The 25,854-nt window shown below is 41.8% G+C and overlaps 1 protein-coding gene across 12 annotated transcripts in view; it reads right to left on the bottom strand.

Annotated features, from left to right (window-relative positions):
- The window catches only part of KCNMA1 (potassium calcium-activated channel subfamily M alpha 1), a 1,029,133-nt gene that overhangs the window by 256,632 nt on the left and 746,647 nt on the right, over positions 1-25,854 (bottom strand). For all 12 annotated transcript variants that reach the window (XM_075349081.1, XM_075349079.1, XM_075349082.1 and 9 more), the window contains exon 10: positions 9,033-9,143. In XM_075349081.1, the coding sequence (XP_075205196.1) occupies positions 9,033-9,143 (111 nt within the window). The remainder of the gene's footprint in view (positions 1-9,032; positions 9,144-25,854) is intronic.

Here is a 25,854-nt window from a genome sequence, read left to right as displayed (position 1 = left end):
TTCTATGTGCAATGTAAGTCTATGGGAAACCCGAATAACAACTATTTGGAACTACTCGGACTTCCCATAGACTTACATTGCACATCCAATATTCGCATAGCGGCGACCTATTCGTCGGATATTCGCAAAGCCGAATATTTGAGGTATTTGATCATCCCTATTTATGAACTATAAAATACACCACAATTATTCAATCCAAGCACTGTACAAAGAAGGAGGGGAAACAAATGCATATGGAAGAAATACGGTATGTTTATCATTATTCTTCTTTTAATATCATATTACAACATTTCTTAATTGCCACAATGCCACAATGCAAGTCATTTCAAAATCAAGAAAGGACTAAGAACTAAAGCCTATAGCTTTAAGTTTAAAATATTGAAGTTGAGAAAACAATTGTTCTTATGGGACAATATTTTAAATGGATTTTTTTCATTAAAAAAATGCCTGAGAGAGAATAATTATCTTTTAATCCCCGTTGCTCCTTTGTCAAAGCTTCAGGAATTCCAGACAATTGTTGTTTATTTGGTTGCATCAATGACATACAGTCTACACACATCACTGCTGCAACCAATAGCTGTTCTTAGAGGTGTGAGACGTGACTGGCTGCAGTGGTGATGTGGGTTGATGACACATCATCATAGAAGTAAACAGAACATTCCCTACTTTTGACCAAACTTTTTCATGATCATCCTAATGGGATTTTCCCAAAACCTAACTGTTTCTGGATTTGGTGGATTTTGCTGATAGGCATTCAACAAGAATTTGCTTTTTTTAACTCATAGAAATAAAACAATTATTTATTGATTGTCAGTTTTAATGTAAAGTATTATTGCAATGATCACATAAAAAAGAAAAGCAAAAATACTTATAAAGTATAATTTTTAAAGCGTTTGTTCAGTTCTTTTATATTGATGGTCTATCCTTATGATAGAACAGCAATAACATTTTGTGGGGGAGCGACATCAGGCACTCCCACCAATCAGCTGTTCCTAAAGCCACTGCAAGCCAGATGTAGTTAGTTGTGGAGCAGAATATCACAGCTACATCAACTTTATAGTGGCTGTGGCCAGGTACTGTAGATACAACCCTATGCATCCGAATAGGCTCACATACAGTATACAGTACCCGACTGTGGCCACTATGCAGTTACTTGGAACATGAGTTAGATATACACTAAATGGCTACATTAGCGATACCTGTTAATTCATGATTGGCATTTCCCTGTATGGAAGTTAGACATGTAACCCAGAGGCAGTATAAAATCAAATGAGCAACATTTCCACTGTATCAGTTTCTGTAGATATCCACATTACAATGGGAAATTTGAGCACTCTGAGAAACTGAGAAATAAGGCATGAAAATCAATGCTATGATAATTCTTGAGGAGGATGTCAAGAATTATTTGGATGAATAGAGATTGGACAGCCAAGAAAATTGCAGCTGAACAATGCTGGTGATTCAATGAATGTGTCTAAAAGCACAACTGGTCATTGTAGGCTCTGTTTCCTTTACACATACATTGTTGTCTAAAGGAAATAGAAAGTCAATAATTCAGTGGACAAAATAATGCAAAAATTAAGTCATTTAGCAGTGAGAAAACATAATGAATCCAGATTTCTGCTCCACAATGCTTATGATAGAATGCAGCACTGGTGTAAGGCGTAGACCGGGTAAGCACCTGCCTAGGGCACAACCTTCTGCCTCTCTGTATGAGCCGCATTTTGGGGATAAAAAAAAAGAACCTTATTGTTGAATGTCTGCAGATGCTCTGCTCATCCTCAGGCTGAAGGCATTCAAAACACTGATGGCTGGAGTGCAGGCACAGAGTCATTCCCTCCCAGCACTCACAGCCGGCCTTAGCTACATGCAATGGGCCGCCAGACTGCAGTGGGGGAGACAGCGAGTCATTTGAAATATATACCGCGTGTGCAATGATTATTGGAGTCCCACTGCTATGATCAATGTCTAAGTCACAGGATTTAGTCTACCTACGCTGTAGGGAGAGGAGCTCGGACGTCCTGCAGAGAGGAGGATGCGTTATGTAGATCAGCGCAGAATCCTGTTTTGCCGGAGTTGCCTTTAGTGTCCTCTCAGAGAGGAGTCGAAGTCACAGGGTGTCAGAGAGAAGCAGCGCAAACACAGCATGATAGATCTAACATAGGAGGTGAGAGAGATGATGTGTGTTTTTCGGTGTATGAGTGTGTGTAAATGTTTATGTGCCCAAGTGTTTCTATAAGTGTGTTTTTCTATTGTATACGTTTGTGTGTGTGTATCAATATTTCTTTCCTAAGTGTATGTGTGTATTTCTCCTGTGGATTTATGGTAGCATGTAATGGGCAGAAGAACATGTAATATGTGTAAAAAGAACACCACCAGTTATTAACCCCTTCCTGACATCTGATGGACATGTGCTATGTAAGTAAGGAGAAGGTTTATTGCGTGCCTCACAGGCTGAGGAGCCCACACTATACCCGGCATATAACTCTCTCTATGTGACTGCAGGCTTCTGAATCCTCAAAGTGCACACATCAAATGCTGTCAGGATTACCCGGTGTTGGCGGTGAGAGTGGGCAGTCTTGTGACAACAAGTAAGTGATTTCCATACTTCCCGTCACATTAACAATAGAGGTCACTTGGAAATGTTTAGCTTTTCCTGTACACTATGTGGAAAAATGAATGGTGAAATTTAAATTTACAACTTCCTGCAAAAAATAAACCCTCATATGTCTTTGTGGACAGAAACATAAAAAAATATGGCTCTTGGAAGTAGGGGAAGAAAATACTGATAATACAAACATTGAATATCAGGAAGGGGCTAAAGGGAAAACTGTCATGATACTTTTATATTTCAAACTAATGACATGTGTGCACAAGGGTTTTCATGTGAATAATACTTCATTTTGATTGTAGAAATCCATTTTGTACTTTGAGAACTCTAGTGTACAAATTATATACAAGTTAGCGCTAAAATGTTTTGGGGTGGTACATTACACTTGCGGTTCTCCTGCCCTCCCTATTCTGTGCCATCTTCTGTGTTTGACTGACAGGTCACTCTTATTTCAGTGACCTGCTTTCCCTACCAAGACCTACCCAGTGCTATCAGTGCATTTGGTGGTACGCCACTGGGTAAGGCCCTCTTGATGTCACCAGACCCAGTGTATCAGTCTGTGCACTCTATGGCAGAGGGACTGTATGTTTTCACACTGAAGGCCACATTATACATTATAATACTCTAAAATCAGCTGAACCTGCAGATATTGTCAGAATTGTCCAGTAGTTTAATATGTATAGGGGTTAATCCATATTAGCTTTCATGACTATCTTTGGGTGTTGCAATTAAAATATAGAAAATGTGGGATGACTATCGCTATTTGTCCCTTGTGTTGTGTAAATGGTCCTCAATCAATAAATGATTCTATATCAAACTTTGAAAATGCATTAACTGTTAAGCTGTTTTATTTTTCTTTTCCTGGTATTTTTTGGTGAAAAAGATAGACATTGGAGGGGCAGGGGGCAGAGCTAGTGGACCTGCTACATCAGTTTCTGACCCATTTTGTTAATTGGGGACGGAGGGTTTATCGGAGGTGCGTCATTAGCTTTATCTGCCTAGGGCACCTGAATACCTTGTCCTGGCCCTTGTAGAAAGTGCATTTGGCACAAGCAGCATGAATTGATTAACCCTTCCTATCAGATGTCAGCAGTTAAAGGGGTGGTTCACCCATTTTTTTTATTTTCTGTAGGAGTTCTACTTACCTTTCTAGGCGTTTTCTCCTTTGGCTTCTGTTTCCAGTTCTGGCACTGAGCGGCGCTATCCTGCACGCTCAGTGCCGGTCACATGACCCCCTGGAGCTGTGGCCGCCGGCATCCTCTGACGTCCCGGCATTTCCGGGCTCTCAAACTTGACGGGTACGTCACAGGATGCTGGCGCCACTCACACTGAGTGACAGGGCTCACACTGAGTGACAGGGCTGTGGGCGGTGACTACCGCACGTCACAGCCCAGCATCGAGGGGAGGATCCGGAGGACGTCAGTGTGGAGCCGGCGTCCTGCAGATGGTTCTTCAGCTGAATCCCCCCCTGCACGTAAGTATGTGATCACACTGTCCACCCGCCCGCTCTGCTGCGATGTCAGGAGAGCGGCCGGTGTCGGGCAGTGTGATCATCTGCTCCTCCCAGCAGCACTGCAGGACGCAGCAAGACACTGACAGGCATGTCACCGCTGTGCTCTGCCATCTGTCCTGCTGCATGGGACCAACTGTCTGCACTCTGTCACCTGCACCACAAGTCACAGAGTGGAGACAGTTGGTGACAGAGCACCTCTGCCCCCCCCATTCTTTCCCCACTCTCTTCTCTCCCCCTACTCTTCTCCCCCTTCCCTCTTCCCCCTCTTCTCTGCCCCCCTCTTATCCCTCTCTCCTCTCCCCTCTCTTTTCCCTCGCTCTCTTTTCCTCCCCCCGCGCTCTCTTTTCCTCCCCCCGCGCTCTCTTTTCCTCCCCCGCGCTCTCTTTTCCTCCCCCCGCGCTCTCTTTTCCTCCCCCCGCGCTCTCTTTTTCTCCCCCACGCTCTCTTTTCCTCCCCCGCGCTCTCTTTTCCTCCCCCCGCGCTCTCTTTTCCTCCCCCCGCGCTCTCCCCCTCTCTCTCTTCTCCCCCCCTCTCTCTTCTCCCCTCTCCCTCTCTTCTCCCCCCCTCTCTCTTCTCCCCCCTCTCTCTCTTCTCCCCTCTCTCTTCTCCCCTCTCTCTCTCTCCCCCCCTCTCTCTTCTCCCCCCCCGCTCGCTCTCTCCCCCCCCCGCTCGCTCTCTTCTCCCCCCCGCTCGCTCTCTTCTCCCCCCCGCTCGCTCTCTTCTCCCCCCCGCTCGATCTCTTGTCCCCCCCGCTCGCTCTTTCCCCCCCCCCGCTCGCTCTTTTTCCTCGCTCTCTCCTGGTATGGTCAGTACAGAAATCTCTCCATCGTGGAGGGGTGAGAGGGAGTAATAAACATGGAGTATCCAACTGTGTCTGTGTATTTATTTCTAATAAAGTATTTTTCTCTGTGTGATGTCTTTTTTTTTTACTTTAACCCCTTATTACCCAGCGTGCCACATGCCACCAGGGCCACTGGAAGAGTTGGATACAGCGCCTGAAGATGGCGCTTCTATGAAAGCGCCATTTTCTGGGGCAGCTGTGGACTGCAATTCGCAGTGGGGGGCCCAGAAAGTTTGGGCACCCTGCACTGTGGATTCCAATCCCCAGCTGCCTAGTTGTACCTGGCTGGACTCAAAAATTTGGCGAAGCCCACATCATTTTTTTTTTTTTAATTATTTCATGAAATTCATGAAAAAAAAGGGCTTCTCTATATTTTTGGTTCCCAGCCGGGTACAACTAGGCAGCTGGGGGTTGGGGGCAGCCCGTAGCTGCCTGCTGTACCTGGCCAGCATACAAAAATATGGCGAAGCCCACGTCATTTTCTTAAAAACGTTTTCAGGGAAAAACCTTTATAAAAAAAAAATGCTTCCCTGCATTTCTATTGCCAGTGAAAGTAAACACCAAGCAGCGGGGGCTAGCAGCCAGTAGCTGCTTTGGTTACCCTTAGCAATAGAAAATGCAGCGGGAGCCCACAAACAATGTGATTTTTTTGTTTTTTTATTTTTAATGAATTTTTAAAAAAAAAAAATCGGCATGGGCTTTGCCCATCGAGCGCCAGAGCATTTTACTTCTCATTCATCCCAAGTAATCAGATGACTCCAGTGTCAGCCGATTACTTGTTCTGTGTCCCCCTGCATCCATCGCAGCGTGTACGGGCTGTGAGGTCAGCGGAGTGGAGACAGTGACATGCTCTGCTCTGACACATAGTGTGCTGCATGTCATTATCTGTCTCCACTATGGGACTTGTTGTGCAGGTGACCGGATGCTACATGTCACTAACTGTCTCCACTATGGGACTTGTTGTGCAGGTGAGAGTGTATACAGTTGGAACAATGCAGCAGAAGTCACAGAGTGGAGCAAGTTAGTGACATGTATCATCCGGTCACCTGCACAACAAGTCCCAGAGTGGATACAGTGACATGCAGCACACTATGTGTCAGAGCAGAGCATGTCACCAACTTGCTCTGCTCTGTCACCTGCGATGCTGCATGTCACGTTTTTGCCGCGATTTGGTGCGTTTTTTGCTGCGTTTTTGCTCACTGCGTTTTTAATCAGTGCACAATGCTATTAAAGATTGTTGATGAAAAAAAAAAAGGTCTGATGTCATTTCCTTATTCAAAATGTTCATTGTATGCAGGAGAGCAGACAGCAGCTGCAGAACTACAAGGCTCAGCATCCTCCATTCACTAGTGTATGCAGGAGAGCAGACAGCAGCTGCAGAACTACAAGACTCAGCATCCTCCATTCACTAGTGTATGCAGGAGAGCAGACAGCAGCTGCAGAACTACAAGGCTCAGCATCCTCCATTCACTAGTGTATGCAGGAGAGCAGACAGCAGCTGCAGAACTACAAGACTCAGCATCCTCCATTCACTAGTGTATGTAGGAGAGCAGACAGCAGCTGCAGAGCTACAAGGCTCAGCATCCTACATTCACTAGTGTATGCAGGAGAGCAGACAGCAGCTGCAGAACTACAAGGCTCAGCATCCTCCATTCACTAGTGTATGCAGGAGAGCAGACAGCAGCTGCAGAACTACAAGGCTCAGGATCCTCCATCCAGGACTGTATGCAGTTTTTTACACAAAAAAAAAAAAAATGACATGGCCTTCGCTATATTTTTGTATGCTAGCCGGGTACAGCAGGCAGGTACGGGCTGCCCCCAACCCCCAGCTGCCTATTTGTACCCGGCTGTGAACCAAAAATATAGAGAAGCCCTTTTTTTTTAATTATTTCATGAATTTCATGAAATAATTAAAAAAAAAAAAATGACGTAAGCTTCGCCTAATTTTGGTGTCCAGCCGGGTACAACTAGGCAGCTGGGGATTGGAATCCACAGTGAAGGGTGCCCAAGCTTTCTGGGCACCCCCACTGCGAATTGCAGTGCACAGCCACCCCAGAAAATGGTGCTTTCATAGAAGCGCCATCTTCTGGCGCTGTATCCAACTCCTCCAGCTGCCCTGATGCCGGGTGGCTAGCTAGGTAATAATGGAGTTAGGGCTAGCTGTATATTATCAGCTAGCCCTAAGCCCGAAATTCATGGTGTCACGCCAATATTAGACATGGCCACCATGAATTTCTAGTAATGATAAAAAAAAAACACAACACCCAGAAAAATATTTTTATTAGAAATAAAACACAACACAATTAGTGACTCCATCTTTATTGAAATAAACCCCCCTCCGCAGTAATCCTGGGTTAGGGTCCCGCGCCGTCCAATCAGGATCCAATATCATCTGATCGGTTTGCTGGAAGGCAAAGCGATCAGATGATGTGTCAGGTTAAACTACGTGACATGACACATCAGCTGATTGTATAAAAGCCGATTATACAATCAGCTGATGCATCAGTGCAAAAAAAATAAAAAATAAATAAATACTCATGTCTGTGCTGATTACCGGCAGCTCCTGCAGCGGAGTCTGATCCTGGCCCATCACTGCAGGAGCTGCCGGTAATCAGCTGATGAAGTCCCCTGACGGCAGGATCAGCTGATAGCCGGCCGGGTGCGAAAAAGCCGGCGAGACTACGATCAGCTGATGTGTCAGGTGACTGCATCAGGTGATCCACCGCCAGGTCCTGCAAGCTTCGTACGTGCCCCGGGGAGACTGCACACAGCCAGAGCGGCGGTACCGAGACAGGGGCTGGGAGCGGGCATGGCACCGGGACCCTGCAGACAGGTGAGTATGACATACACACACACATACACACTCACACACACACTGTATATACACACACACACTGTATATACACACACACTGTATATACGCGCACACATACACATACACTGTATATACGCTCACACACTGTATAGACACACATACACTGTATATACGCGCACACACACTTTCTTCCCCTGGCTGTGCAGAGCTGCTGTATCTGTGATTTCTCTTTGGCCATCAACTGGGAAGAGGCAGGGAGGAGGGTTTGGGTGGGAGCAGAGTGGGTGTATTAGACACAGTGGGTGTGGTAGATAAGCCAGACACCGCCCTAGAGCCACAAAGAATTCTGGGACTTGTAGGAACTGAATACAGGAAGTCAGAGGAGAGATTAACCCCATCAGAGCTGGAGCCAGCAATGAGCATGTGCTGCTAGTGCACAATAAAAGGTAATTTTGCTGAAAAAACATAATAGATGTGTTGAGGGGCACATATTAGCAAGATTTATCAGAAAAAAAAAAAATCAGTTTTGGTAACTGGACAACTTCTTTAAGGTTGATGGAGGTAAAGTAATATGATGGGGAACGTCTGCATTAGTCAATATTCCTGAAGAATGCTGTCAACACCTATTGAAATCTACCTCACGTAATTCTTATGATTCTAAAAGCCAAAGAAGGTCTAATGCACTACTTTGGTGGGAGTCTCAAATAAAGTGGCCATTCAGTCTAGTTCAACATAGGCAATATGCAAGATTTTAATCAAACTTGGTTACTACACTCAACAGAGCCCTATGCACAAAACCAGTGTGTAATGCACAAAAATTGCACACTTACTTAGTACAGAGCCTGTCTCTCAATTATCAAAATGTACATCCTCCAAACACTTTGTAAAGCTCTGTTGGCCTCAGTATGTAAGGAGAACCAGTGTTTCTGAAGATTCCCATTCCCCTACTCTTTATTATACAGTTCTCTTGTACTCCTAGGGCAGCCCTAAAATGGCCACATACAAAATAGAGCCAGAATGCGGCCATGTGCATGATCTTTTCAGAGGCCTGCTAAAACATCTGATTTTTTTCAATATAAATTGAATCAAATATAAGATAGCAAACTAAGTATGACTAAATGCTGAATCTTTACTTGCCCTGAACAAAATATTAAAATGTTTCCATAGACAACTATTACTATAAAACTATGTTGGAAACAAGCATGGTTTCTACTAGAAAACATTTATTGCATTAACATGAGAGGTTACCCACTTGTGCAGAAATACAATCTCCACGTTCACATCGTCTCGATCTTTGTGGAGGAAGTCCTTTAAGAAGTTGGAAACACTTTCTAAGGTGATGTGACCACAGACCACAATATGCCTGGAATAAAAAAGTATCAGTTAAGTTAATTATTCTTCTTTAACTCTAGGAAAGTTGGGAACCCGTGCAGCATTGCTCCATAGATAGGTATCTTCTAAGAAATCAAAAGACATAAGTTATCTCATGGTGTTCGATCAAATGTTCTCCTCCTATGTATACTGCAAATAACATTTTACTAACACAGGAATGTTAAAGGAGAAAAACATGAATGTGAAATGATAATTGTTGAATGATTAAATATGTATTATTTATAACATCAAACAATGGCAACGTCATTATCACCATTCAATGAAAGAGTGAAAAAGAAGTAAAGGCAAAACGTAAACTGTTTTACATAAATGCATACATTTAGTAGACCTTTGAAAAGGAAATGAAAGATTTAAAATAACAAAGACCTTATAAGTAACAATATTGGACTTCTGATATCACATTCAGTCAGTCTTCAATATGTACAGGTGCTATCCTAATGTTTCTACCGTTTTGTATAAATTCCACTTGTAACCATTAAATTCATAAGAATTATTATTATTAATGTAGCCAAATTTGTAGAAAAAAATTATAATCTTGGCTCAATAATCTTTTTAAAATGACTCTCTTAACTCAATAAGTGAATGAAGCTGAAATGCAACTTCCTGCACAGGTGGTAGCTGTGAAGAAAAATGAAAAGTTAAAGGGAATTCGGTAATAGGATCAACCCTCATAAGCCATATGGGCATGCAGGTCATAAGAAGCTGAATAAAATGATACCTTGACATCTGTGATTCATTGTCTAATTCCAGAGAAATCCATATTAACAGTTACCAGTGTGAGACATGTAATAACTGACAGTCTGCTCCCCTGATCTCACTACAGAGATGTGTATAATCACAACTAACACTTCTTCAACTTCTATCTCACAGCCAGCTGATGTACAGGAAAGGGCAGTACATTAGAGCTGACAGAAGGGCAAGAGAAAAGCAGATGCAGATGTGTTTGTAATGAGACAAATTTCAACTCTGCTGTACTTTAACTGTAATCACACTCAGATCTGCAGTGAGATCAGGAGAGCAGACTGTCAGTCATTAAATGTCTCCCATTGATAATGTCGCTTTTCATTTAGAATAAGTTCTGGAGGAAGATTCTCTGGAAAATCTAACAGCTCATTTAAAGATTGAGAAAAATGTGTATTTTTCTGGAATAAAACATCGGGTCACAGGTATCAAGGTATCATTTTATTAAGTTTCTCAAGAACTAAATGCCCATTTAGATGGCTTACGAGGGTTGTTCCTACTGACAGATTCCCTTTAAAGTGGATTCAATAGTAAACTAAAACTGCTACTGCCTTTCAATCTCAGGATCAGTGGCTATCCTGGCAGATTTTATCATGATACAGACAACATACTACAGGTAAAATAGCAGTTAAATGCACATATGAATGAATGCTAGATATATCAAACATTTCCTTTCTGTACACAACACAATGTATTTACATTTTCAGTTGAATAGATTCTACACTTAAAATAGATAGATAAAAAAGACAAATTGCTTCTGCTTTTTATATACTGTATACATACAACATAATGTTAAAATGAATGTACGTCCCTGTTATCTGTGTACAGTAATTAAATAAAATATGATTTCTTCACCGCATTAGATCCTCAGTACATCCTGCTAATGCCTTATTTAACAATGGTATTCCCGCTACCTCTCAATTTTCTATACATTCCCCTCCACAATGCCATCATAGTGCTTTTCTGGTATACCCAGGAAATATATGACTAGTCCATCATGGATATGTAGTGATAAAATATGTACATAATTGAAAATCAGATCTTCATGCATTACCCTTTTTTTTGGTAGGAGGAGGGTGAGTTTGCGCTCATATACACTGTGTGTACAATTACTAGGCAACTTATATTTTGATGATTAATTGTATTATTAAACATCTCCAGTGCTCACCCCCATTACTAACCTAATAAATATAGAGTTAATAAACACACACAGGGGAAAAAAGTTCATTTGAATAACAACTCCCGCACACTCCCTCGTTCACCAATTTAATGAATAAAAAAATCCTAAACGTTCCAACAAAATCAAATAAGTTAATAAACGCTCTCCCACAGTCCCTCATTCACCAATTTATTAATTATAAAGAAATGCTGGACGTTCCGAAGAAATCAAATGAAGTAATGTCCCACAATGCTAGGCGATTCCTATGGAGCTTCATTCTGAGTACGGTCTCAAAACACGGCTCCATAGGTCACTACTGGTCAGCGGCAGCCCGAAATTTCTCTTGAGTAGTGACATCACTGAGTTACTGTATCACCGCCAGTGAGAAATTACAGGCTGCTTCTTATAGAGCATTGTTTGAAACTTCCAGAATTTATTTTGAAGTAATAAATTGGTCAGCGAAGGAGTGTGGTGGAAGTCTTTTGTTCAAATAAAGTTTTTTTTTGTGGTGTGTGTGTTTTTTAAGTCTGTACTTACCAGGACAGAAATGGGGGTGTCTGATATATGGCTATCCATTTCTAACCCCTGGGCGTGATGCCAGTTGACAAATTACTGCTGACATCAGCCCTAAAAGTATTACCCGAAATGCCACTACACAAGGGCAATCGGGATGAGCCAGAAAAAGCACCAGTATTGATGCATCTAATGAATGCGCCACTCCTGGGGTGACTGTGGGTTACTATATTTAGGTTGGGAAGAGCCCAATTACCACAGACCTTCCCACTTTGATAATAACAGCCCCCAGCTGTCTGCTTTATCTTGGCTGGTTATTAAAAATAGAAGGGACCCAACATCATTTTTTAAAAATGATTTAAATAAATCATTTTAAAAAACAGCGTGGGAAGCAATTTCTTTTTGATAACAACCATGGTAAAGTAAACAGCTGATGGCTCTAGCCCATTGTTGTCTGATTTACTTACACTAGTTATCAAAAATAGGCAGGAGCCCAAGTCATTTTTGTTTTATCTTTAAGGATATGTTCACATGTAGTGTGTTTGTACTGTTTTTTCTGCAGCCTAAACTTGCCTCTTGGCAGCAAAAACACTGCACTTAAAACTCACGTTTTGCTGCATTTGTAATGCATTTATGGTGCATTTTCACTACATTTTTAAGCTGCGTTTTTTTGGGGCAGGTTACATATGTGATTGATCTACAGTACATGTTTAATAATGTTAGTTTTGTTCATTAAAAACACAACAAAATGTTGCATAAACGCAGTAAAACCGATTTCCTTCTTTTTTGCAGTTTTTTGCACTTTCACTGCAAAATCATTGAAAAAATTAACATGCTGCAGATTTCATAATAACTGCAGTTCTTAAATACAGTGAGGGGAAAAAAAAAGCATGTGCGTGAGATTTCTGAAATGTCATACCTTTTGATGTTACTGTATAAGCAGCTTTTAAGATGCATAAAAAAACTACAGCAAAAAAATCACTGCAAAAACACTAATTATGAACACAGCATAACTCTTGTAAGTCGGAACACCAAAATACTCTTGCTAAATAGAGTATTTTCCAATATCACATCTGCTTGATCATTTCATATCCTTTCATTAGGATAAGTGCAGGGGCATAATAGTTAAAGATGAGCGAACCTTTGTAGGTTCGGTTTGCTGGCAGCAAATTAATCAAGCCTCCACATGTCCGAAACGTGTCTGAGGAGGTTCAGAAACACTAACTGACAGTTTGAGTCTCTTTGCACATACAGCCAGTCATAAGCAGATCACTTTCAGGGGAGCGTGGGCAGACATTTTAAAATTTTTGTTTGGGGTTGCACATTATATGTGATCATGCTGTTGTTACTCCAAGTGCAAGCTGTTCAAACACTGAAAGTGGCTCACACAGGGCTGAGCACCAAGCGTACCTGAGCACGGCATTGCTTGTGCAAGTTAAGTTCCCATGCAAAGCATTTGAACTCCAAACCCAAGCCCTGTTTTTTTAATTGGTGTTCAGTTCGACAACCGAATCTCAGGTTCTCTCATCTCTAGTAATGATCTTGGTCAAAGAGGTCGCAACTGTGATTGGGCCTGTGGTTAGAGGGGGCTTGCCAACTCCAGCACCTTCTTCAGCTAGATGTGAATGCTAGGATGCACATCTAGCTGAAATGCATTGCTGTGCAGAGTCCCATTGGGTCTCTGTATCGCAATACATGCCACCAGCCAAAGAGAGTCCGGCAGCTGACATCATCGTGCCAGAGACTGGGGGCACATGACATTGACATCATGCATTGCCATAGCAAGGAAGCCGATGTCAGCTGCTGGCTACATGGAAGAATGCCGCGAGATGTGGGAGCTAGGGAAAGTGAGTGAGTAGAGTGAGCTTTTTTATGTGCTAGCGACAGAATGTAAATTATATACCTGGAAGAGGCCCAGGAAAAGGACATATATACCAGGATGGGGACATATATAAAAGGATGGAGACCTATACACCAAGATGGGGACATATATACTAGGAAGCGGCCCAGGATAAGGACACATTTACCCAGATGGAAGACATATATACCAGCATGGGGACATATATACCAGGATATTTACCAGAAAGGGGCCAAGGATAAGGACATATTCACCAGAATGGGGGACATATATACCAGGATAAGAACATGTATACCATTATGGGCCAAGGATAGGGACATATATACCAGGATGTGCCCAGGATAAGGACATATATAAAAGGATGGACAATGATAGGAACATATAAACCAAAGTGGGACATACACTGGAGATCAAAATTAGAGAACACACAATTTCCTAAATGTTAAGGTCATTGTGTAGTCCTTTGTGACTGTAAACTAGCAGTATTTGAAGCTTATTTCATAACTTGAATGTATGCCAAAGCACATACTTAAAATGCAAATGACATAAATGAAAAAGAACAGTGATCAAAATTAAAGAACACTTTCAGATACCTGCAAGTTATTGGTCACCTAGTGCTAATTTCCTTAATTTTCTGAGAACCCCTATTCAACTAGCAGCCAAACTTTCCAGTTTCCACTGACTTTGTTAAAATGATGTGCTGTTCCAAAGTGACTGAAACCCTCTGGCAGCAGGTTGTCCAGATCAAGACCAAAGGGGTGACTCTATCAGCCATAGCAAGAGAAGTTGGTCATACCAAATCTGTGATTTGGAGAATATTGCATCTTTATAACATCACACAGTCTTTCAAGTCCCCCAAAAAGGCTGGTCACCCTTGAAAGACAAATTCAAGCGAGGGCAGGATAATGCTAAGAATCTCCATGGGTTATCATTTCAAAACTGCAGCTGGAATTTCTCTTGAGTTCAGCACTAAACAGGGTAAGGATCTGTCTCGACATACAGTGTCACAACGTTTAAGAGCATTTGGACTGAAAACCCACTCTGCAGTGACCATACCTCTCAATAGCAGAAAGAATCAAAAGGCTAGACTCACCTTTGGTGAGAAACATGTTGTGTGAACAGAGATGAAGTGGTCCACAGTTCACTTTAGTGATGAAAGCAAGTTTAATTAATTTGGGTCTGATGGGAAACATTTTATTCATCAACATAATTGGGGAAAGACTGAACCCAAAGTGTATTAAGAAGTCAGTGAAAGTGGTGGAGGAAGTGTCATAGTTTGGAGAATGTTTTCTGCAGCAGGAGTTGGATCTCTCAGCCACAAGGTGAAGTAAATGCAAATATATATCAGAACCTTCTTCAACAACACGTGGTTCCTTACTTGCGTTCATCACTCAATCAGCCATCAATTTTCATGCAGAACTATGCATCCTGTCACAAAGCAAAACGGGTAAAAAAAGTTCCTTGAAACAAAAAACATTGAAGCAATGAAAAGTTAGGCCCAGAATCCTGATCTAAATCCAATAGAAAACCTCTGGAAAATCATTGGTGATAAAGTTATGGCCAAGAAACCCACAACGCTCAAAGAACTGTTGAAGACACTGGAAGAAGAGTGGACCAAAATCACACCAGAGCAGTGTGAGAGATTAGTGATTTTCTGAGGCCACATATGTGCTGAAATCATTCAAAGCAAACGCCTGTACACTTGCTACTGATTGGTGACTGTTGTTACCTTGAGAAAATTTTGGTATAATCTTTCTCTGTGCTACAGTCATTGTTCTCTAATTATGATCATCACGTTTTGGGCAAAATAGAGGTTTTTGTTGATAAACTTTGGATCTATTGTAAAACACTGTTCTAGTGAGTTGGTGTACCCGTTACAAAAAAACTTCAAATGTTGATCAATGTAGAATTCATTATTTCTGAAAAAAATCAAGTGATTATACATTGTTCTCTAATTTTGATCTGCAGTGTATATACCACAATGGGTCCAGGATAAGGATATATACAATAGCAATAGCAAGATTTGCATTTTGTTTAAAAGTGTGATTACTTCTGTCTGGTTGTTGTGATACCATTTTCCTTGTGATTTCAGAAAAACAGAACCAAATGGTTGTCAGCTCTCAAGATCAAAATTGTGTTTGAATTTGTTTTATCCCTTTATGTGTTAGTTTTCCAAAATTTCCTGGGACAAATGTTTTGCATATTTTATCATTTTACCTAAAACTGTATTTTTTTTGTGTTTTGCAGATAAAACATGGCAAAGACAAAAACAAATTTATCACCAGATATAGGGAAGTTTATTATTCTGAGAGTAAAGTCAGATAAAAGCCAAAGAGAGGTAGCTATGGAATTCAACTGTTCTGAGAGTCAAGTGTCACATATAATAAATGAATAAAAAGGTTATGGAATGAACAGCTGACAAACTAAGAAGTGGACGACCACTGAAAACTTCCTCTAATGTCGATCACAGTATTAAGAGTGATCTGTATCTGATGTCCATAAAAGTACTGTACAGATTTTGACCAAAATGAACAAAGGATTTGGGGTCAAAGTGATTCACCAAACTGTGGTGTGATGATTAGGAGCAATAGGCTTAAATGCACAAGTTCCAATCAAGAAGCCTTTCATCTCTGCAAAGAACTCGAAGAGCCAACTTGAGTTTGCCAAAAACCACAGAAAATGCAAAGAGACAGATCGGTGTAATGTGTTGTGGCCGGATGAATCCTAGTTCAATCTATTTGGTAGTGATGGCAGCAGTATATATACCGCCCAATTGGAAAACATAATGATGTAAGGTACCAAACACCTAAAATGAAACATGGTCATGGTTTGGGTCTGCTTTTCTGCATCTGTCATTGGCCCTCTGCATAGTATTAATGGTAATATGAATGCTATCATGTATACGGATATTGCAATGCTGCCACATGGAAGAACCAAAGTAAGCAGGGGCTGGCAATTTCAGCAAGACAATGATCCTAAGAACAAATCCAATTTGTCAAAAATTTGTTAGCAAAGAAAAATATTTGACTGTTGCAATGGCTGAAGCCAATCACCTGATTTACACCCTATACAGCACCTTTGGGATGACATAGGGAGACAAGTTGGGGCCTGGACCTATAGCAATAAAGATTAATTGTTTGCAAATTTGTAAATGGAATGGAGCAAGATCCCTCAAGATGTCATGAATACCCTAATGGCTTTAATGCAAGAGGTTATGCTACAAAATACTAACTTATGGCAATGTAAACAATAACTCTATAAGTTGTGATCAATAAATAGTATATGCAAAACTTTTGGCAGTCAGTTTTCTTTAATTAAATGACCAAACCTATATTCAAAAGCATTCTGGTTAAAATTAAGTTCTTTTATGATGACAACTACATGCACTTTCAATTCATCCTCAGGAAAATGGCATCACAGCATACAGACAGAAGTAATCCCACTTTAAAAAAAAAACAAAAATGCTGCTCTCAAAATTTCTGTTGAAGTCCAAGGGAAAATGGGAGGGGGCAATAGGTCCTATTGAAGATGGTCAGTGGATGGAAATTTTAGAGAGGGTACCGGACTTATCCTCGAGTGAATCCCACCGTTACTCACAGATACTATTGTTACATCAAAAATATAGAACTCCAAAATTTTTGCATGACATTGGACTCAGAGGTAATCCTATGTGCAATAGATGTAAGACTCAGTCTGCAGATCCTATTCATATGATGTGGTCCTGTCCTAGGCTTGACCATCTCTGGGAAGAAGTAGTTGATCTCATTCACAAAGTCTATGCGGGGGGCTAGTCCGTTCACCTATGGTATATCTGTTGGGGTATGTTGAAGATTTAACGACAGATGAGTATGTCAAAATAGCGGTGTCTAGAATGCTCTATATGGCTAGAAAACTGATAGCACAGCACTCGTTGGATTATCAGACTCAATTCTGGAATATATTAGTAAAGTGAACTGTATGATTAATATGGAAAAAGCAATTTACCTGAAAAGAGGCTGTATCGCAAATTTAAAAAGGTTTGGGCGCCTTGGATAGACAGCTCAGGCCTGGCTTCCAGAGAGCTACAGAGATTCCGTTTGGGCCTCAAAGGAGTATAACTTTATTGAATTAAAGAGAATTCTTATCTACATGTAGCACATTTAGAAACCCTCTTATATACCTATTTATTTCTATTTAAAGAGATGTGATTCTGATGTTATATATTATAGTGCTTATTTTTGATAAGTTGGGGGATAATTTAGGGGGGAGAGGGGTGGGGTAAGGGGACTGCGATCCCCAGGGTCGTTATATCTGTTTTGTTGGAAAACATTGAAATAAAAAACATTTGATTAAAAAAAACCTTTTGGTCACTACTGTACCAGGATGGGGGACATACTGTACATACCAGGATGGGGGACATATATACCAGGATGGCAACATATGTACCAGGATAGTCCCAGAATGGAGGACCAGGATAGACCCACAATAAGGGCATATATACCAGGATGAGAATATATACCAGAAATGGGCTCAGGAAGGGCAACATATATTCCAGGATCAAGGACATATATATCAGGAGAGGGGACATATTTACCAGTAGGAGGAATGTATTTTCAAGATTGGAGCCTAGGATGGGAGACATCTTTACCAAGATGGGGACATATTTAACAGGTTGGGGGACATATAAACCAGGATGGACCTAGGATGAGCGACATCTTTACCAGGATGGGGATATATATACTACTATGGGAGACATATTTACCAGGATGGGGGACATATTTGCCAGGAAGGGGCCATGGCTATGGGACATTAGGATTAGAGATGAGCCAACACCTTAGTGTTCTAGTTCGGTTCAGTTCGTCAAACTTGAGGTGTGTTTGTCGAACGTTCGTCGAACACTTTCGAACACCTTCGAACACCATTGAAAACAATGGCAGGCAAACAAAAACACAAACAAAGATGCACAAACACCAACGCACACACACATATTATGCTCACCTTACCTTCCGTTCCATCGCCGGCCTCCTGAGACTTGCAGTTAGCCGCTACAAGATGTGTATCGGGTAACCATCGCGACCAGTGCCAGAACGTCCGCTGACAAAGCGCTGACGTCAAAGGCAGGAGCTGCTTGCCTCTGATTGGCCAGCGTGCTGCCTTTGAGTAGCGTCTGACAGAGGACGTTCCTCCCCCATTGCGATGGTTACCCGATACACATCCTGTAGCGGTGAACTACGTGTATCGGGTAACCATCGCGACAAGGGAGGAACTTCCTCTGTCAGACGCTACTCAAAGGCAGCGCGCTGACCAATCAGAGGCAAGTGGCTCCTGTCTTTGACGTCAGCGCTCTGGCAGCGGAAGTTCCAGCATCGGTCGCGATGGTTACCCGATACACATCTTGTACCGGTGAACTGCAAGTCCCAGGAGGCCGGCGATGGAACGGAAGGTAAGGTGAGCATAATATGTGTGTGTGCGTGTATGTTTGTGCATGTGTGGAATGGCATAATAGGGGACCAGGATGGGACATTTAACAAGTTGTGGAAGGAATTGTCTGCATTGCAATGATTTCCTATGGGAAATCTTGCTTTGCTAAATGAGTAACTTAGTTAACAAGCACACTCCCAGAACGGATTGTTCTCGTTAACCAAGGTTCCACTGTATTAACATTGAATGACAGTATTGCTGTGAAAAGCCAGTTACACTTTTTGAAGCTAATTGTTCGCGTTCATCGAACGACTCGAACATCGCCTAAAACAGGTCAAATTTGAGATTGGCGAACAGTTCGATTTAAACACTGCTCATCTCTAATTAGGATAGGATGTGAGATATTACTACATAATGAAAGGGAGCAAGAGGAACTCATACATCCTTAAAGGATTTAGACCGCTACAACGGCCCATACATCTGACCAATATGCAGGTTCCGGGTCCAAATTTTCCACCGGGGCCAGTTGGACACTAGTTACACCACTGGATAAGTAAAACTCAACAATAAGGTGTACTAACAAGAAATTACACACACTGCAAATAGGAACATATGAAGTTACATAGGTTAACTAAACTTCTATCTACTAATAACACTGTAGCAACTTAAACGTTATTAAAGGATTGTGGTCAACCAAAATATTAAGGCCATGTTCACATGCTGTGGAAAATTTCCCATTGAGGATTTGGTAACAAACATGTGACAAATTCATATCTTGATTACAAAGCATTGAACATGGTGAAATCTGCAATGAAAATCAGTACAAGAATAAGCATATTGCAGATGTGAAATCCATACTATGCTTTAAGTTTTATGTGGATTTTTTCCAAAATAAATAAATGGTATTTTGCAAACCGCACTTTCCTGTATTACATTGTTAACCACTGTGGTTTTTTGCAGTGCAGAATCCACGACAATCAGCGTCTTGTCAATTTGGGTTAAAGCAGATCTGTCACAAGATTTCCCAATACAAACTGCATACATTATAGATACATTTCTTAAACATAATGTGGCTGTGCATTTATAAAATCATGGCTACTGTATAGCCTTCACACTAAAATTACAATTGTATACGTTCAGCTTAAAATGGAAATGTTAATATTAGGCAGGAAAACTTTCACAACTGTTGCTGGATTTTTTTCAAGTACACATTAATTTTTAAAGTACTCAAGCCTCACAAGGTTAATGAAATGTATGTAATATTATATTCAGTTTGTATTGTGAAATTTGGTAACAGCTGCTGTAACTTGATATTAAATTTGTTGAATTTGGTTATTTGATAACTTTTTTCAAAATAAAAACAAAGATCCGATTATACTGCTCTAATCAATGTTCTGTCAAGCCAGTCTTTCGACCATAAGGTTGCAAAATAAAAAACATTTACACTATTTTAAATTGGCAAAAACACTTTTATTTTGAAAACAATTATGGAAATATTATTATTCTGCGCCTTTTACTATGAGGAAAAACAATCTGAATATACAACCTTTATAAAACTATAGATGCAATTGTAGCAGTCTGGAAAGCAAGCAATAAAACCAATATAAAAATGTTAAAAAAAAGTCATATAGAAAAGTATACGGAGTTAAAGAGGTAGTTAAGCATTTTTTTCTTTTATCATGGGCCTAAAAACTACGAGGCCTTATGATTCCTCCTCTCTGTGTTCAGGGCATAGTGGGCTGTCAGTTGGGTGACAGTTGGGTAAGTGACAGCTCAGTCATCCAAGCTGGAGCTGGGGCATGTAGAGCCGTCAGTATTTTGAGTCACAGCTCAGTTGTCCAATCTCATTCTGGAAGGTGCTGAGTTTTTGCAGGTGTTCCCTTTTTTCCTGTAATTGCCCAGAGCATTGCCAGTCCTAGGGCACAGTCACACAACCGTAATAGCAGGGATGACAATCGGATCTCAATCCTGGTCTGGCTGGCAGCTCTCCTGACCTGAGCACGAGAGCTGCGTAGAAATACATGCTGTCATGCTCAATTCAGCTCATGAATTGCAATGAAATCATCAACTGTGTTATACGGCTGTGTGACTGCACCCTTAGTTTTCTACTAAGGTGTGTTAGCTGGCCTCTTCTACCTGTGTTCTGGGAATTGATCTTTTGCTGCCTGAGCTTTGATTTTGTTTGAACTTCCTTTTGCCTTGTCCTTCTGTTCTGATCAGCTAACAACCAGGTATTTTGACTCTGGACCGAGACCTGACTGCACCTTTGCTTAACTTTTTAACTTTGATGTGCTTTCCTGGTACCTCACCCCAGAATGTTTGACTATCCTGCCTCATGACTTGTCCATGTAGTGACTAGCATCACACCATGGTAGCAGTTGCTAACTACAGCACCTACTTGCTCTACGTGGCACCAGTTTAAAGTTACCGAACGCTCCTGTCAGTGATTTAGGTGCTCAATGTCAACAGAGCAGCTCTTCCTCTTCCGTACTGCTTTGTCGATGGAGTGTGACTGGTAAGCAGGGAAGAGCAGAAGAGAAGCAATTTTCTGTCCCCTTATCATCAGCAGAAGCCACTGAACTGCTGGCAGAAGCAGTCTATAAGCACAACTGGCAGGTAGTTAAAAACTACCTGACTGGCAGTTCTAAAGTAGTGATGGATCAGTGGATCCAACCGCATTTTTTTAAAAAACCCTGTTCTGACTGGTATTGATTCCGGATATGTGCCTGGACGCCAATCCCCATATAAGTCTAATGTGACCTGAATTATGCACTTTAAAATGGTGGTAGAAAGGGCTAGAAGGATTAGAGCAGGTGCGTTATACTTACCAAGCTGTACTAGTTCCGCTTCTCAATACCATTATACATATTCACTGCTTCTCCTGCCTACTGGCAGTCCTGGCGTCTCTGATTGGTTGCAGTCAGACTGCGCCCTCACACTGTGTGACAGCGTGTCTGACTGCTTCGAATCAAACACACTGTTTGTGTCTCGATAGTGGTGTAAAAATAAATAAAAAAAATGGTTTAAGGTCCCCTCATATTATGATAATCAGCACAGATAAATATGTATAAAAAATATATCCAAATCATCCAGTCTGCAGAGAGGTCTCACCAGACAAGACAGTGCACGGATAATAAGGAAGGTAGCTTGGCATCCACAAAGTGTTAGAAGGATATCCAGCAATCACATTCCAGTCGTGATAAAAATAAATTTCTTTTATTTAATCCATAATTAATCCAATCAATTTTTTAGATGGATTTAATTCTTGGATGAATATATTTTTTATATGCATTAAATAAAAGAAATTTATCACGACCGGTATGTGATTGCTAGACAACCTTCTAACACTTCAGCACAAATAAAGTACACGGCTACAGGCTGCAGCCACAAGCCGAGTGCTTATCTTGGCTGTGTATCAACATCAGTGGAACCCCATGTGGCTTTTTTAAAAATGATTTAAATACATTTTTAAAAACGGCGTGCGGTCCCCCAATTTTGATACCCAACCATCATAAAACTGACAGCTGGGGGATGGTATTCTCAGACTGGGGGGACGCATGGTTATTAGTCCCCCCATGCCTAAAAATAACAGCCTGAAGCCACCCAAAATTCTTGCATCCATGAGATGTGACAATCCTGGCACTTTACCTGGCTCATCCAGATTGCCCTGGTGCGGCGACAATAGGGGTAACATAAGAGGTCAATGACAGCTTACAGCTGCCACTAAGCGCTAGATTAAAATTGGAGGTGTCTATGAGACCTTCTCCATTACTAATCTGTAAGTGAAAAGAAATAAACACATATCAAAAAAGTCCTTTATTTGAAATAAAATACAAAAAAATCCATCCTCTTTCACCCCTTAATGTAATCCACACAAGGTCCCACAATGATTCTGGCTCTGATGCATACATACTGAAGTCACAGTGTGCGGGCACAGAACATATCCGCACGGTGTGGGCTTCAAGCAGAGACTGACTGCTGTGTGCAGCTAGTGACGTCACTGTTTATCTGCGATCATGGCTGAATGTTCCAATGTGTACCCCACCTGTAACCGCAGGTAAACTGACCTCAGGTTACTTAATTAAAGTCAGTGACCGCATGTCAGGTGAACTGAGTTCACAGACCTGCATTACCTGGCAGAAAACCAAGTTTTTTTGCCATGAGATGGACAATTGGTGCTGAAATTTGTGCACCATATTACTGCACCAAATATGCATCTTCTGGCAAAAAAACACATCAAAACACAATGCAGTTTTTATTCGTTACTGATGCGTTTTTTTTGGCTAGGAGATGCAGATGTGGTGGAGGAATATGGTCTATGAATTTCAACACTAAGGCCTCATGCGCACGTAACTGCTGAGTATTCTGCAGCAATTTGACAGTACATGTGCGCTTCAAATCGCTGCAGAAACACTGCATAATGGATGCAGTTTTTTGTAGAAAAAAGCCGATTTCATGCGCTATGGCTGCTGCCCCCACCATAGACAGAGTGGGAGCTGCATTCAAACGGCACAGAATAATTGACATGCTGCTTTTCTGAACGCACGGATATGGGTCAAAATTTTAGCACCCAAATCACTGCGTTCAAAAAAGCAACATGCGCACGTATCATGCACAATCTACATAGATTGTGCAGGGGGTGCAAGACACATGCATTTACACTGCAGTGCAATACGCAGCGTAAATGCATGTAAGTGCGCAAAGTGCGCATGAGCCCTTAATCTGCATGTTTTGGCAAGAAATTGCATAAAAATAGTTTTGAAGCAGTTTGGGTTAGGATTCCTGCCAGGACATGCAAATGTGCTGCAGAAATCTGGTGCAGACATTTCAGCACCAAATTTGCATCTCATGGCAAGAAACCACACTCAAATGTATTCAAAACCATTTTTGTGTGTTTTTTGCCAAGAGATGCTGCTGAAATTAATACACTGCATTCCTGCACCAAATCTGCATCTTCTGGCAAAAATAATCGTATTAATAATGATTCAAAACTGCATAGTGTTTTGATGTGCTTTTTTTGCCAGAAGATGCAAATTTGGTGCACCACAAAATTTGCATCTCTTGGCAAAAAAAACAAAGATTTCTGCCAGGAGATGCAGGTCTCTGAACTCAATTCATCTGAGGTGAGAACACTGAGTTTAATGAGGTCACCTAAGGTCAGTTTACCTGCAATCACAGGTGGGGTACTGTGGGACCTTCCAGCTATGACTGCAGATAAACTGAGTGACATCACCGCTAGAGATGAGCGAGTAACAATAATCGCTATACTCGTAACAAGTACTTTGTAATATTCGTGTATTTGTTCCGAATAGCGAGTACAATGCATTTCAATGGGAAATGGGAAACACCCCAGGCAGCTGACAGCAGATTGCAGGCTGTGATCACTGCTCTCCCTGGATGGCACTGTCAGTGTTGAAGTGCTGGTGGGGAGTGGGATACAGCCCCGCACTTTAAAAGCTGACAAGGCTGTCTGCGAAGTGCGGCACATACGGCACCTCCATGCCGGCACTGTCACTGTTAAAGTACTGGCAGGGGGCAGGACATGGCCCCCCATTTTAAGAGTGCTTCAGGTCACCAGAGTTAATACCGTGGGAACCCGGGTATGACCTTTGATGAACTGAGTGACATCACCGCTGCCAGCCGGGTCCTTCTTGTCAGTGTTTTCCTGAGCCTGGAGAGATCAGACATGTTTTCGTTCTCTCCAGGCTCGTATGTACCCGAGCCAGGACTGTCGTGGAACCTCGTGTGGATTACATCAGACTTGGGTGTTACTGGGGTTAATATAGTGGTGAAAGAGGGTGGGCTTGTATTGTATTCCAAATAAAGACTTTTTCTCTATGTATATGTATTTGTTTTTACGCATAGGATTATTGATGTGGGGTTTCATGGACGACCCTTTCCCATCACTAATTCTGGGCTTGAAGATAGCTGTGCGCTGTTATTAATCCCTCATTACCCCGATTGCCACTGCATCAGGGCAATCGGGATGAGCCGGGTAAAGTTCCAGGACTGTCGCATCTTATAGTTGTGGCAATTCCGGGCGGCTGCTGGCTGACATTTTTAGACTGGGGGGCTCCCAATAACATGGGTCTCCCAAGCCTGAAAATACCAGTCCTCAGCTGTGAGGCTTTATCTTGGCTGGGTATAAAAATTGGGAGAGACTGCACATCATTTATTTTTAAATGATTTATTTATTTGCTGTATGATATAGACTTGCTCAACGGCGGTTGTGAGTCGGACAACTGTCACTCAGCATGGGGGCAGGTCTGACTGCAACCAATCACAGCCACCGGTGTGTGGGGGAAGCTGTGAATATATATGAGCCTAATTAGCAGGTGCAGTGAATATGTGATGAGGCTAATGAGCGGGTAGGGAAGAAGAAGAGAGGCAGCGGGAGCAGTGTGACAGCTGCGCCACGCCATGGTCGGTGAGTATGAAGCGTTTGGAGCTCTCTCCTAACAATGTAATGTGCACAAAAAGGTGGTGGCTAGCCAATCACAGTAATGTCACAGCCAAAATGGCTACGGCATAACTGTGATTGGTTAAGAAGCCCAACATGTTTAGTGGCTGCAAATCAGGCGCCAAACATGCTAGGCGGGACATGCGAATATAGTGAGGCGAATACACCATTACTCGCTATATAACGAATAGCCCGAATACCGCACTATTCTGTAGATAGTGAATAGTAATGAATACATTCGCTAATCACTAATCACCGTTCATAGCTGTGGCTAAGTTAGTCTCTGCCTGAAGCCCACAGCATGTGAACATGTTCTGTGCTCGCACGCTGTGACTTCAGTGTCAATGTATGTAGCAGAGCCAAAATCGTCGTGGGACCTCGTGTGGATTACGTTGGAACTGTGTGTTTGGGGTAAATAAAGGGTAAAAGAGGGTGAATTTTTTTGCATTCTATTTCAAATAAAGCATTTTTCTGTGTTTCTGTTTATTTCTTTTCACTTACAGATTATTAATGGGGAAAGTCTCATAGACGCCTTTCATCACTAATCCAGG

This window comes from Anomaloglossus baeobatrachus, chromosome 5, assembly GCF_048569485.1.
Source record: "Anomaloglossus baeobatrachus isolate aAnoBae1 chromosome 5, aAnoBae1.hap1, whole genome shotgun sequence".
Taxonomy (NCBI): Eukaryota; Metazoa; Chordata; class Amphibia; order Anura; family Aromobatidae; genus Anomaloglossus; species Anomaloglossus baeobatrachus.
This window is presented reverse-complemented; position numbering and strand designations above follow the sequence as displayed.